General features: G+C 45.8%; 1 protein-coding gene across 1 annotated transcript in view; it reads left to right on the top strand.

The window, feature by feature from the left end:
• Window positions 1–13184, top strand: part of LOC134502860 (myoferlin-like) — a 125851-nt gene that overhangs the window by 32790 nt on the left and 79877 nt on the right. The window contains exons 18-27 of the mRNA XM_063311380.1: window positions 262–451; window positions 2151–2306; window positions 4247–4378; window positions 4960–5123; window positions 6293–6407; window positions 7085–7187; window positions 8145–8308; window positions 9084–9257; window positions 11256–11397; window positions 12628–12705. Of these exons, the coding sequence (XP_063167450.1) occupies window positions 262–451; window positions 2151–2306; window positions 4247–4378; window positions 4960–5123; window positions 6293–6407; window positions 7085–7187; window positions 8145–8308; window positions 9084–9257; window positions 11256–11397; window positions 12628–12705 (1418 nt within the window). The remainder of the gene's footprint in view (window positions 1–261; window positions 452–2150; window positions 2307–4246; window positions 4379–4959; window positions 5124–6292; window positions 6408–7084; window positions 7188–8144; window positions 8309–9083; window positions 9258–11255; window positions 11398–12627; window positions 12706–13184) is intronic.

Raw genomic sequence — 13184 nt, 5'->3', positions numbered from 1 at the left:
GGAAACAAGGCAGGCACGTTTCTTGGCCTAGAACTCACCTGGGTTTCATGCAAACATGACCCAAAGCAAAGAAGTAGCAGGAGAAGAGGTGATCCACTGGCGGAAGAGGGCTGGCATCTTCTTAAACAATCCCAAAGCTGGAAAAGTCTCACCTGCCTGTACCCACCTACACTTTCAGTTCTATGGCTGGAATCTGTGGGACATCGATCTTCCGGAGCTGCCATCTTTCTCTGAGTCTTCTTTCCCTTGCTCCATCTTCAGGAAGCCCTTACCTGCCTTGCACAACCAGAAAGCCGTGACTGTCCTGGATCAACAGCTGTGGAAACTGCGAATTCGGGTACTCCAGCAGATCAGCAAGGCTGCAGAGAAGACCAGCTGGAAGTCCCCTTTGCAGAAACTCATCCCTAAAGCAGAGGGTTGGCTGAATCAGCTTGCCTCAATTACATCTGAGGTACTTCCTGTGGCAGCTTCTGCAGGGTGGAGGACGGAGGGGGGGTGTAATGATTGCCTGTCCAAAATCACCATCAGGCTCACACAAGGGTCTTATCTGATTTAATAATGAATAGTATGCAGGATCACAAGCAAAGCTGAGAATGGTAAAAGCGCAGGATGTCTCCCAATAAAACCCCAAACAGCTTCAGGTCCCTCCCTGCAAAGTCAGTACAATTCCACGCCCTGCAGGTGCCCCTAATGGTTCCTGCCAGTCTGCGGGAAATGTCCTTGACCAGGCAAGATAACCCAAACATGCATTTGTCATTCTTCACTCCTCACATTGCAGCCTGGTACAAGGAACAGGAGCAGCCCCCTCCCGTACAGCAACTCATGTCAGCACCATGGCATGGGAACCTGTTACGATGTTTTCCAGGGACACTGGAACAGGACCATGACGGGGGGCTGGACTGTCAGGACAATGGGATCTGCCCCATGAAGATGTCTTCTACCTTCAAAGTTCTCTAATTCCAAAATGCCTTTCCCCAGTTTGTCCTCTCCACAAGCAGACCTCAGATGTGTCTAAAACTCAACTGGAAGTTGGAATGGAGGATCAGACAGTGCAAGCTGACCCCAGTGATTAGTTACGAAGGAAGCTTAGCACCAAGACCCAACCGTTCTAAGCTGCAGTGCTTCAAAAGCAAGGCTCATACAGATAAACAATATGCAAAAGCTTTTGCGCCTCTCTCCTAGTCCCGTCCTATGTAGCAAAGGATGTTGCCCTCTTTTGTATGGGAAGGCCATTTTTCATCTATCCCTTATTTTGGCAATGGCCAGGTTGGTTATCATGTTGCCTTTCAATGACTGTGTGAAAACTAACTCTCACACGGGGAGGGGAAACAGTTGCCCCTTCTCACTGAAGAACAAAGGACAGGAGCAGCACATGTTCTATCCACCTCTGAGACCATTCCAGGAGATACCAGGTGTTAGCAGGGTCATTCAGTGTTTCAACCATAATGACAAAAAGCAGCATTGCAGCATCCTACTACAAGCTCCAGCATCTGGAGACATCATTACAAAGCCATGGTGCAAGGGCACAGCTGGCATGAGGATGTTACCGTGCCTGCTTCATCACTGTGGCCTCATCATGTTTAGGAAAGGAGAGATGGATTGGAACGTTGTCCCTGAAAGTTGGCCATAAAATAGAGCGGCCTTCCCTGCTGGTATTTGGTTGTTTGTGCAAGGAGCAAGCCACTAGGTAACCATGGTAACAAATCGTTCCTTAAGTATCAGCAGGATAAATAGGTCAGACTTAATTGTCCTCAGGCTGGGGTGTGGAAAGGATGACCAGATAAAGAAAAGCCTGGAGGGACTTACCTGGACTTGCTGCCAAGTTTCAGTTTCTGTTTTGCAGCCTCTCTTCCAGTCCAGCTCAGCACGTGTGCATGAGCTTGTAAATAGTAAGAAGCATTTGTGCCTATCCAGCTCGGTATATGGAAACTGTTTATGTTTTATGCTTTCTTTAAATACACTTATTTTTTATATAAATGCCTGGTGTCTTCTCTCTGATCTCTTGGGCCAAACGCTTTCCAGCACTCTGGAACATTCACTGGTCCACTCATGTGCCATCTTAGTGCTCCAGAAAACAGCAGGATTATAAAGGGATGTATCCGTGAGACCAGGAAGTGATATATGCCTCTCTTTCCTTCTGCTCTTCTCAGACTCAGATAAGCATCCCAGATGTGGTGATCTGGATGCTGTGGGATGACCAGCGTGTGGCCTATGCCCGGGTGAAGTCCCAGTCAATCATGTTCTCCAAAGCTGGCCCCTATGCCAAAGGCAGGCTGTGTGGCAAAACGCACACCATCTTCCTAAAGGTAACAAGAAGCATTTAGCTTGGTTCTGGTCATTAGTTCAAGCAGGGAAGGCACGTTATGGGTTTCATCTGCCAGGAACTTGCATTTAGTGGGTCCCAGGAGGTGGGCCTTCTCTGCCGTGGCTCACTCCCTGTGGAACATCCCCTCCCCCGCCTCAAAATTAAGCTTGCTTCTTCCATACTATTGTTTAGGAAGTCCCTCAAGACCTGGTTATGTTATCAGACCTGGGGGTCTTTGGGCATGGGAGACATTCTTAGATGGCTCTGTTATGATTGACATTCTTGCTCCCTCTGTGGGGTTGGTACATTTTAAAAAATGTTGGATAATATCCTTTTAATAACTACCTTTATCTTTTTGTAACGACTGTTTTTTATTTATTCACTGTTTTTATTTAATTGTTGTACATTGCCCTTGTGTGAGATGGGTGGCCATATAAATGGGAGCAATAAATAAAATAATAAATAAAATAAAATAAACCAAGCAGTTAAAGCCGTCCGGTTTCCTAGTTCTCAACAGGCACTTTACAAGCCCCTCCATGTTTCCTAGAATTATAGAACCATAGAGACGGAAGGGTTCTTAGAGGTCATCCAGTCCAAGCCCCTGCTCAGCTCAGGATCCACTATAGTGCAGTGTTTCTCAACCTTGGCCACTTGAAGATGTGTGGACTTTGATTCCCAGAATTCCCCAGCAGAGAGAGCAAGAATGTCACACTCTCCTGGTTTCTAGCCTGGTGCCTTAACCACTAGGTTATTTTGAATTTCTTCCTCATGCTTTCCACTTTCCCAGGACTGAATGGCCTATTTCACCTCCATTCCAAGGTCATCTCTATATTCCTTTACAAAGCTGCCCATGCTGGGATTTACCTGGTTTTTAAAGCTATGCCTCTAGATGAGTTGGGAGATCTTTTAATCCAGAGTAATCTATGTAGCAGAAACAGTGTCAACTAGAACGTACCAAGATAGAAACCCAAAAGAGATTTGCAGTGCATATGGAAACAGGAAAGAGGTTTGTAAGTGGGGTGGGTGGGGGATGGATGGTAATTGCTTGGGATGAGAAAATAATGTTACACTAAGACCCAGCTTGGTCTAGTGGTTAAGATATTTGGACCTGGATCAGGGAGACCATGAATTCTAGTCCTACTTTGGGCACGAAGCTAGCTGGGTGACCTTCGGCCAGTCCCTTTCTCTCAGCCCCAGGAAGCAGAAGGTCGGGGCAAACCACTTCCAAAAATGTTTCCATGAAGACTGCAGGGACTTCTCCAGGCAGTTGTCAGGAGTCCAGACTGACTTAAAGGCTAACAACAACAACAACAACAACAACAACAACATTGTATTGGCAGTTCTCAGTTCTGAGTTTTCACATCATTCACATTCTTCCGTTATCTTGACAATATCAAGGACTCAAAACCTCCGGGGCTTTGTAAAAGCAATGAAAAGCAACATAACTGTGTGTAACACTCAGACCACTCAAGCATTCACTCAACGACAGCTCACAAGCTTTTAGCTAGACAAACTGTTTAATGAAGCAAAGTGTCTGATACAAAGCCAAAGTTGCGAATAAAATTTCCCGCACGTTCTACAGTTTAAAATCACAAGCCTTTTCTATTCCCCCCCTTCAACTCCCTGCATAGGTATGCCCCCTCCCCGGTGCCAGCAGCTGGCTCGAACAGTTTCTGCCTGGTGACCTTGTGCGAAGATCACCTAACCCAAACAATATAATTCACACAGCAACCTCGCTCCCCCTCCCTGCTGGTGACTCGCAGTCTGCTGACACGGGTTTCTGGGTTTCTTCGAGATGGACACGAGGCGGATCAACTGTTGTGTTAACATTTGATCAGGGAGTGTGACACTGTGCCTGGAAGGAGCTCTCAAGTCATTTGCAATCCTGATGATGAAAGGAATGTGAAGCGCGTAATGCTTTTGTTCTCACCCACCTCCCAGGATGTGCAGAGCAAAGGGAATTGCAACCACATCCCCGCCGTGCTCCGGGTTCGAATGTGGATGGGGCGGATGGCCGACAGTGCAGACTTCATGCAATGCTGTGAAGGGAGGATCGCTGTCTATGCCGAGACGGTGAGACGAGACAGGAGAATTCAGAGGAAAAGCCCAGGTTGTGGACTGCATTGAAATCTCTGGTTAGCTACCAAGTTCATTGAAAAGATGGCTTTCTCTACCAGAATCTTCCCCGCTATCTTACAGTTTTACTTATCTCCAAAGGTTAAGATGGAGACAAAAGCCAAGAGATGTAGTTGTGTATATTTTATTCCTTGGAGGAAGTTTTGCTTCTTTCTTTATTTTTTAAAAACTTATATGGCTACCTATCTCATACATGATAATCCTAGGTGGCTCACAACAACGTTCCATAAAGACAAAAAATAAATATAAACCTACAAAAGACATCACAGCACCAAAATATCCCACCAACTTTACGTTTGTTGGGCTCACTTCCATCCTAGGTAGGAGGGTGGGGCCCTCCAAATCCTGGCGGGGGGGGGGGAGTGTTCCAAAAAGCCAGGGCAGCCATGGAGAAGGCAAGTCTCTGGGGTCCTGCCACATGGCAACATTTAAGGGAAGGGACCTGGAGGTGGGAAGGAACAAGCCTCAAAGGACCAGTGTTGGCCTATGGATGAGGTTCTGCGTTTTGGTGTTTCCAGTATGAAAACCAAAAGAAGACGCACGGAATATGGGGAACCATGGACCTGATGCCACACCCCAACTTTTCAGATGTGACCGGACAAGTCAGCCTCCCCAAAGACAAGTTCCAGCTACCCAGAGGTTGGCAATGGGATGGCGAGTGGGCTGTAGAACCCCAAAGGAGGTGAGCTGATGGCTTAATAATTATCTACTTCTTTGTCTTTAACACATGCACACACATGCCCTTGGTTCAGAAGGTCTCAAAACCTGCCCATCCTAAAACCCAAAATGTGGAGAGCAAGAGAAATGGAAGAAATATTCAATAAATTACAAGCCCTCAAATTAATGAAAGGCAGAACACTAACAAGGCCTGCAGGATTTCTCAAAGAGTAGGACAACAGATGGACAAGGTGGGCAAAAAGCATTCCAGGAAAGCTGTTTTGAGGAGCACAAAAGGTGGTGGTCTTCCCTGCCCTCTAAAAAGGGGTATCCACAGGGTGTAGTCAAAAAGGCCAAGATGGCAGCTAATGGATGGAGCTTTGATTGTACCTGGCAGCCACCAGCCTGAGCTTTTTGACCAAACATGTGGAAATCTTGGGGTAAGATTTGAAGCATTGAACAGAATGGAAGACAGTCTTGCCCATTTCTTTACTAAGTGCGGGGAGCATCTGTGAGGAAACATCCAGACAAGGAAAGGCACAGACAAGCTAAGCTGTCCTTCAAAAAGTTAGCCCTGTCCATTTTTATTCTTTCCAACCCAATGGATGTACTGGTTGAGGAATTCTGGAAGCTGAGGTCCGCCCAGCTGGAATTTGCCCAGGTTGGGACAGACTGCTTTATCTGAAGCTGAAACGTACCTGAGAACAATCAAAAATCCCTCTCAAAAATTGTTAGGGAAAAATGTTTGCCCAAACCATGTACATTAGGCTAAATGACCAACAAAAATGCACACACATGTGATCAAAAGGCGTAAAATGTTAATGCAGACTTCAGAAAAAAAGTTCTTAATCTTAGCAGACCAAACTCCACCTATCCATAACCCTGAGAAAGTGCTAAAAAAATATAAGCTTGATGTATTTTCAAAGGGATGAAAGTGAGAGAAACAAGGATTTGTCCATCCCTGCTGTCAGGGCGGTCTGGAGGAGGCGGTCAAAAAATTCAAGATGACAGCAGGGACCATGTAAATGAAGCCCCACTCCATTAGTGTGCATGGTGCATGGCGCACGCTTAAAAATGGGTGGGCTTCAATTGCGTGTCCTGATTGCCATCTTGATGTTTTCGACCTCTTCTGGGGATGTCCCACCTTCTATAGATAGCAGCCCAGAGTTTCTGTTGCATTATCCTTCTGACTAGGCTGTTGTTGGACAAAGAGACCAACTATTCCGAAGTGCTGGAAGAAGTTTACGAGAACCAGAGTCGGGAACCTGGCCGTCGATGGAAACCAGCTACGATCCCTTACAGCAATGTGGTGAGTGCCTTGGCCTGGAACTCATAAAATAGAAACAAAGAGGGTGACCCAGGACTCTTGGTGGGGACACCCCTTCTTCTTGGTGGCTGACAGTGACTTACAATTAGGGGGGAAATGGAACACCAAAAATGGAGCCTGCAAAAACTCCCTACATGTGTTTCAAAGGTGTCTCTTTTTCTAGGTGAACCAGTATACCAAGTCTTCAAAGCAAAAAGCTTTAGAGCAGTGTTTCTCAACCTTGGCCACTTTCAGATTCATCTCCCAGAATTCCCCAGCCAGCATGGCTGTCTGGGGAATTCTGGGAGTTGAAGTCCATCCATCTGAAAGTGGCCAAGGTTGAGAAACACTGGAGGACACAGCTCCTACCTTGCAGCAAATGTAGGACATGCACTGAGATTCCCTCTGACTCCAACTACTGTAGTGCATCAAGTGTCTGTTATCTTGGCTTCTCCAGGCTACTCAGCTTCATTTCCCCAGGAGCCTGGAGTTCCATCACAGAAACTTGGAAACTCAGCTTTGAAGGAGTTCCTCATTCTTCAGAAGTTTTCCCAAATGCTAGTGGCCAGTTGTACACCTTGGCCTGGCTTGTACAGACTTCCAGGAGACTGCATTTAAATCCCATGTTTAGATCTTCCTTCCTCCCATTTCTATTCAGTGTTGTCCCTTGCCATTCTTAGAGTGGTGCTCCTACCCCACGGAAGGAAGAAATTTTGTGTCCTCCTGGCTGGGTCTTCATAGAAGAATGGAAAGTGGAGGTGAACCGGGCCGTGGATGATGCCGGCAAGTGTCCAGACAGATATTCCTTCTGAAAGAGCAACAGAGATACTTGACTGAAGCAATTTTAAGCTGAGAGAAATGTACTGAGGGGAAGGGCAAAAATTAGGTGGATAAAGGACTGGTCATCCTCCATCAAATTTCTGGATGGAGATTTAGCAGATTTTTAATCTCATAATATACAGAAACCTCACCCAAGGCATGAGTATTGCCTTATAGTTTCCACTGGGTAGGAAGACAGGATGATAATTGAATAAATAAGAATAATAATTCTTGAAAGGCCCATCATATCTGTTCTGAAAGAGAAATGGCAGAACATTGCATGAACACAGGCATCTGTTGCTAGCCACGATGGAGACAACAATAAAGCCCTACATGGCATGGGACCAGGGTACCTGAGTACCTGGTCAGACAGGGAGGGCATGCTACGGACCCCATCGGCAAAGGAATTTCATCTAGCGGGATCCAGAAGTGAGCCTTCTCTGCAGTGGTGCCCGCCCTTTGGAATATCTTGCCCCCAGAGTTGAGATGGGTCTCCTTGCTGTCGGACTTCCGAAAAAAAACTGAAGACCTGGTTCTGCCGCCTTGCTTGGGAGAGGGAGACTGACAGCCCCACCTGGGGGTGGCTGGCGCCATAGCACCCCTTAGTAATTGTGTTCCATCTCCACTTGGATTTTATATTTATTTTCTATTAATATTTCTAATGGTAAATTAGTTGGATATGTTTTTAGTATCATTTTATTGTAAACCGCCCAGAGGCCCCCAGTGGGGGAGATGGGCAGTGACATAAATTAAATTAAATTAAATTAAATAAATAACTATGCACGGTGACATTGGAATGCAAGCTAAACCTTCTCGACTTGCCTTGCAATGAGTCCATACGGGGCAGAGTTGGAACTGAAACATTGCAACGTGTGCTTCGTCATCTGCATATGGATCTTATGGCACATCTTTCCTCCTTAGGGTGGGAGTATGGCATTGCCATCCCACCTGCCGAGTTTCCCTGCTTCTGGAACGCGGCTGAGAAGACCTACCACACACACCGGCGTCGGCGCTGGCTCAGGAAACGCTTTCGGAACCTCGGCAGGGAGACCCGAGAAGATCGGATGGCCTCCTTTCTTCGGCTGGTACAGACTCTTACCCCAGGGAGTGGTTCACATGGGCAAACCGTGTCAGGGAGGAGCTCAGGGATGAATGGCGGGGGAACTCGGGGATCCGGTCCATGGAGGGTGGTTAGACCACAATTGAGCTGAGGGCAGGCTGACCAAGAATGTGTCTTTGGAGACTGCAGCAGAAACAGTGAGGGGGATGCTAGTCTTCGCCTCAAGCTCATATATCAGTGAGATGCTCCCTTACATCATCACCATCATCATCATCATCTATTAAATTTGTATGCTGCCCAACTCTCAGTGAGTCTGGGCATTTGCATGTGTTGGAGTACAAATCCGATAATTTGCCATGCTGGTTCAGGTGGTAAAAAAGGTAAAGGTTTCCCTCGACGTAAAGTCCAGTCGTGTCCGACTCTAGGGGGCGGTGCTCATCTCCGTTTCTAAGCCTTAGAGCCGGCGTTGTCATAGACACTTCCGGGTCATGTGGCCAGCATGACGACACGGAACGCCGTTACCTGCCCGCCGAAGCGGTACCTATTGATCTACTCACATTGGCATGTTTTCGAACTGCTAGGTGAGCAGGAGCTGGGATGAGCAACGGGAGCTCACCCCGCCGCGCGGATTCGAACCGCCGACCTTCCGATCGGCAGCTCAGCGGTTTAACCCGCAGCGCTGCCGCGTCCCTTCGGTTCAGGTCGTGGCGCCTGTCATATGATGCCTCTCTGGACTACCCATTTGAGCAAGGCCAAAATTAGGCTTTATAGTCAGTAACTTTCTCCTGTGTGTCCCACAGCATTCAGAGGCTAAGCTGAAAGAAGATGTCTGGGAGTATGCTCCTCTCCATGAATGGAGGTTCCACCTCCAGAGGCAACCCGATGATGTCTTTCGGCGGCGCTGTTGGCGCAGGAAGCTTGCTCCTGCGGCACCCAGCCACGTGGCACCCATTTTCTTCCTGGAGGGCTCTCTGGTAAGAGAAGGCAGCTGCTACAGAGCAATCTTCATCAGCTGTTTTGTAACCAGGATTGTCGGGGAGGAATAAAAAAGCTGGCGGTCATTAAAAGGGGATGGGCTTCGACTGCATGGTCACAACCTCCATCCTGACATTTTTTTATCCTCCTGGGGATGTCCCTGCCAAGGAGAAGCCAAATTCAGCCTTTTGCTTTCTGTGGCCTGTCCCCTTACTACACAGATCAGTTCTGAGTTTGCGCAATGCATTTAACCAGGTCAGCATAGTGTTTAGGGGCTGGCCTTTGACCTCCTAACTTCTGGGGGCTGGTGGATAAATTTGGCATCTGGAAAATAAGCTGTGATGTCTCTTGCAACATGCTAAATTTGGCCTGTTTGAATCTTGGTTAGTTTGTCCTGGGTTATTGGGTTGTACAAACCCAGATTATTTGTTTAGGTTATGCGTGCAGGTCTTGTGCGAGCGCAGAAAATGGATTAATTCAGTGACCAGGTTAACTGTGTTCTGTGAACCCAGCACAAGGGAGAGTATCTTCAGTTCCGTTCATTTCAGTAAAATTGGTAATTCCTCAGTGGAGTCCTAAATTCATCCCTGGTGTCTCCAGTTTGTTTGTTCTTTACTGTCTTAATTAGCAGGGGCACTCCATGGACTCCTTGCTTCTTCCGGATCGGATAGATAGCACCAAACTGGAAGTTTTCTGTCAGACAGCTCACTGGGAGCTAGGAAAGAGTAGATCTGTCAGTTTCAGTTCATGTTTTTCTACTTCTTATTTATTTATTTATTAGATTTATGCCTTTATTATTATGCCTGCCTTTATTTTATACAACTCATTGTGGTAGACATAATGCTCCCACCTCCTCTTTTCCCCACAACAACAACCCTGTGAGGTGAGTTGGGCTGAGAGAGTGACTGGCCCAAGGTCACCCAACCGGCTTCCACGCCTAAGGCGGGACTAGAACTCTCCTACCACGCCTGATTGGCTCTCGATTCAGTTACAACTTAACCTACAGTTTATCTTCTTTTCAGCCTATTCTGGTTTAAAATAAAAAAGGAACCACACTAAAAAAATTGGTGTACTTTTATTATTACCCTACCACCACCAAGCAGCAAATTTTATACCAGGACTCAGAATAAGGACAAGGTAATATCAGAGCATTTGTACTTCATAGGACATTCTGCTGCAGACCTCAAAAAGACAGTTTTGGAAAAAAACAGGATTTTACCAGCATCACTGGCAATCTCTAAAGATCTCAGCAAACGCAATGGAGCTTTAACACTGGATAAGGTTCTTGCAATCTGTCTCACATATCACCTGCATCTGTATAACCACATTGTCTTCCCTTCCCATTCCTCTAGCTTCACCCCAATTTAAATCCTATATCAGTCTAGCCACTTAATGCACCTGATGAAGTGATCCACAGCTCGCAAAAGCTTATGCCTTTTAATAAAATGTGTTAGTTGGAAAAGATGCAGCAGACCCTTCCTGATTTTATTCCTCCCAACATACATGTTTTTCTTTGCAATTTTGCTTAATATATATACTTTTTGCAAACAATTTCCCTTAAATAATGACTTTTTGTACCTTATTTTCACCGCTGTGTGCACTGCTTGTCCAAACTCTTCTCTAGCTCCTTTTTTAATGGCTTTGCAAAATTTGAAGAAGCGTGGATTTTGAAAGATAGCTGGGTTTGGGTGCAAGAATTGGTTTCAAAATACATTAGATAAGTTAGTATTCAAGGGCAAACAAATGTCTCATATGTCATCCTTAACAGATGCAGGGCCTTACTCACATAGGTCTCCATCAAGCACTCATGTGCCGTTTCCACATCAGGAAGCCTTGGTGAATTGACCTGTGCTACTTACTGGCCAGAGCTTCAGGACAAAGCAGGTGCTTCTCCTTCAGAAGGATCTGTTTAGCCCCTGGCACTGCCTCTTGGAAGGCTCAGAGTAGTAGCACTGGAGTATTACTTGCTCAGCATTGTGAATATCTCCTTTCTTCAGGGAGTGGATGTTGGTGGCCGACAGAAAAAGAAAAAAACTGAAGCAGGAAAGAAAGACGAAACAGAGGAGGTTGAACTAGAACCACCTGCTTCCCAAGGTCTCCTGAAGATGAACACTGCCCTTCTCTTCTGCGTCTTCAAAAGTGAGTTCCCAGAACTAGTCTTTCACCACTTGAGGTCCTTCAGATGGTTGGCCTTCACACATCAGAAGTCCCAACCAGTTGTGTTTGGGAAGGCTGGCTTTTGCAACAAAAGCCATGAATGTCCAACTTATCCCTTAGAAAACTATCCCCAGAATTTTGAGATTGTTCTTGTAGTACTTGTGTGTGTGTGTGATAGAGAGAGGGAGAGGGAGAGGAAGGGAGATGAAAAATAATGAAATGATGGGAAGTGCCAAAAAAAAATGTTGCAGTGCATGCACTGCAAGAATGCTGCCATTTCTGATTCTACCCCCGAAGTCCATATTCTCCATCTTTACCACCCCTTCTGATGTCCTCTTCCAGGTGGCTGTGGTCGCCACCAGGCTGATCAGAGATTTCTTTGCATGAACCTTTACACTTTACCTCCACCTTTTTGCTCAGTACCTGGTTTTGACCACAGTCCTGTTGGAACGAAAAAGTTGAGTTTGCTATTAAAGGAGGCAGCTGCACCCTTGACTAGAGTTAAACCGCATTGGATAGTTTGACATTCAGCATGTTGTGGGAACACTGCCATTGTCTTAGCATGTTGCATGGATTAGGCTAACCCATAATATAGTTTATTTGCTTAGACATTGCACATTCTGTTGTGCTTTGTCAAAACAAATGCAGTGCTAGGGCCTGATCATTTTGCCCAGGGAAACAAATATGTTCCTTTCCCCATTTTACACTTCACTTTTTAAAAAAAAAAACATGGGAAGCTGGCATGCCACAAAGCAAAACATCAGCCTCCAGCATTGCCTGGGAGATCCGTAAGCTTTCTTAGAAAAGAAAGATGCTGTGGTTACAGCCCAGTATTTTCTTTAGCTTCAACATATCCAATAAAGGATGAGTGCTGGAAGAAGCAACAGGAAGTCTCTTGCAGGAAAGGGGCTGGATTAAGAGAGAGGCAAGCAGCGTTCTATTAGAACTTTGTAACCAAGATACCAATGACACCATTTTGTGAATGGGCATACATCTCCATGCCATTTGGGGAATGCACTGACCTGTTCTCAAATTCCTAACGTCTCCAAAAGGCTGGAGGACAGCTGATTTAGCAAGTAGTATGAGCCTAGATATTCTAAGATCCCAAAGGGCACTCTGAGAACTGATAAGTAAAGGGGTACAATGTTGGGAAACTATCCTAAACAAGCCAGAAGGAAAAATTGAACTCATAGAAAATCCTTCTCCTTTTAGGCCCAGTGTATTTCCAGTTGCGCTGCTACATGTACCAAGCAAGGGACCTCATGGGAAGCACTGTGAAAGGGACTGCAGGTGTGTGATACAAAAGAAATGTCTCCTAGACTAGATATAATTAATTCACACTTGCCCTCATGTCTTTCCATTGTGAACATTCCTATTTATTTACTCAGATGCATACAAAGGCACGCATTGTTCTTTCTTCGAAGTTGGGAGGAGTTGATGGCTCCCCCATGTGGCTTCTCTGATCTAAATCCCTCCCCATATGCTGGTATTAAGTCAATTTGGGGAAAAGTGGAAAAGTACAGCTTCCTACCTTTCTTCTTCTTTCACACAGCTTCTTTCTACCCATACATGTCTCCAGCTTCCCTATGGAGGCAACAGTTCTTTCTATGGGGAACTATCTAGACCAGAAGAAGGAACAGAAAGGGATTAAATCCACTGCAATGTGGCTATCTGAATCGAAATCTAAACTGAATCTAAATCTAAATCTAAATCTATATTATTTATTGCTGTAGTTTTATATTGTATATTTTATTCATTGTATTATTGTG

This window comes from Candoia aspera, chromosome 9 (assembly GCF_035149785.1).
Source record: "Candoia aspera isolate rCanAsp1 chromosome 9, rCanAsp1.hap2, whole genome shotgun sequence".
In the NCBI taxonomy this organism is placed as follows: domain Eukaryota; kingdom Metazoa; phylum Chordata; class Lepidosauria; order Squamata; family Boidae; genus Candoia; species Candoia aspera.
This window is presented reverse-complemented; position numbering and strand designations above follow the sequence as displayed.